We start from the raw sequence: 1,773 nt of genomic DNA, 5'->3' as shown, positions 1-1,773 counted from the left end.
ATGGGTGTTATTCCAAAGCCCCCCAGCACAAATAACATTAACTGTGTAGTAGAGATGGGAAAAGAGAAGTAGAGATGGGAAAACAGAAGTAGAGATAAATTGCAGACTGCCCTGAGGACAGGAGGTGACGGGGAGTGTGGCAGACCCAGGAGGAACAGGGCTCCCCTGCCAGCAGTTAGTCTTTGCTACTTACAGCACACAAGAGCAGAGCAAAGCAAGGGTTAATGATGTTCTTCCCAGTGTTTCCTTACTGGGATGAGGACCACACATGTGGCTGTTGACACCTTTGCAAAGAGCAGCATCCTCCAGCCCAGCAGCTCAAGAACATCCCTCCTGCCTTTCCTGCTGTGCAAGCCATTGCTGGATCATCTCAAGCCAAACTGCAGTATGTATTTATCTGTCACCTTTGCAGGAACCTTTGCATTTTGCTGTGGGGCAGCTCTGGAACAAGAGAATCACTTCAGATATTTGGGATTCTCCAGGCAGTGTTGAGGTATGTGCCATTTTCCTTACCTGGACCATCTGCTGGCTGGATAGCAGCAGAAACCACAGGCTCTGTGCAACTCACCAGTACTCTCTGAGTTCTGTGTAATTGCCTCAGACTGAGTGGAAATGATCTGCAAGCCAGAAATCTTTCACTGGAGCAATTAGCAAATCATTTTAAGTAACAAATACAATTGGAATCTCACAATCCATTTGTGGGGAGAGCTGAGGGTAAGGGTGAGCTCACTCAATGGGTCCTTTGTTTTCAGTCACTTTTTTAGGTTTAGCCAATGCACTCAGAGAGCAAGTACTCTTCTCTCAATGCCCTGATGGTCATTGAAGTGTATTTCAAAGCCAGAAACTGCAGCAGAAAGGATATCTACTGCTCACTGCCACCCCACTGATGCTTTTATTTCATGCTCTCCTGGAAAAGATCGGGTAACTGAGACCAGGTCACTCTTCGGTCTGCACTTTTTGGTGGGTATTGTCACAGGACAAAGAGTTCCCATGTATTCCGAGCTCCTCTCCTCTGATACAAGGTCTATACCAGCCCTTCAGTGCAGGGTTGTGCTGGGAGCAGAGTTTGCATCCAGGAGAGCCCCCAGCTGTCCCTGCAGCAGGACACTGTGGTTTTCTGCTGCTGTGAACTGACGTGGTTAATGGCATTGGTGCTCGTTTCCCATCCTTTTCTCCCCATTTTCGTTTCTTTCCATCCCACTCCCCCTTCTCTTAAGATTGGGCTTTCCTCCTTTACCCTGCACACCGTTTTCTCCCTGGTGTCCACCCTCTTCCCCCTCTGTCTGTCCCACTGGCTCATCCCCACCCTCTCCTCCACAGGGGCGATGGCACCAAGCGCCTGCAGTTTGGATTAGCCCATGGTGACCCTGCAGCGGACCGGGCACAGCACGTGGCACAGACACCGTGGGCCTCTCTGCTTTGGGGAGAGCACAGAGTGGCCAAGGATGCCTGCGGAGGGACCCAGGACTCCTGTCTCTACATAAGTGGTGGCTGAGGGAGAGACATGTTGGGACAGTGCCCTTCCAGCTGGCACAACACTCCCTGCGCTGAGACAAGCGTCGCTAACCATGGCAATAGCTTGGAGGCTTCTCACGTGGACTGTCATCTTCACTGCAGCCCTGTGCAGCTTTCCAGGTTACAGCTTCCAGTCCCAAGGTAGGGATTGCTGTGGGGAAGGGAGCTGGATCCACCCACCTCTGCTGGGAGAGACCCTGATGCTGTGGGAGGGAGCTGTTGGGGAGTAGGTGGAGACACCCCAAACTCTGCTCACTG

The 1,773-nt window shown here is 51.7% G+C and overlaps 1 protein-coding gene across 1 annotated transcript in view; it reads left to right on the top strand.

The window, feature by feature from the left end:
• Nucleotides 1-1,568: 1,568 nt before the first annotated feature.
• The window catches only part of ADAMTS10 (ADAM metallopeptidase with thrombospondin type 1 motif, 10), a 42,228-nt gene continuing 42,023 nt past the window's right edge, over nucleotides 1,569-1,773 (top strand). Inside the window, exon 1 of the mRNA XM_010002334.1 lies at nucleotides 1,569-1,656. Within this exon, the coding sequence (XP_010000636.1) occupies nucleotides 1,569-1,656 (88 nt within the window). The remainder of the gene's footprint in view (nucleotides 1,657-1,773) is intronic.

This window comes from Chaetura pelagica, unplaced genomic scaffold (genome assembly GCF_000747805.2).
Source record: "Chaetura pelagica isolate M959 unplaced genomic scaffold, ChaPel_1.0 scaffold58, whole genome shotgun sequence".
Taxonomy (NCBI): Eukaryota; Metazoa; Chordata; class Aves; order Apodiformes; family Apodidae; genus Chaetura; species Chaetura pelagica.
This window is presented reverse-complemented; position numbering and strand designations above follow the sequence as displayed.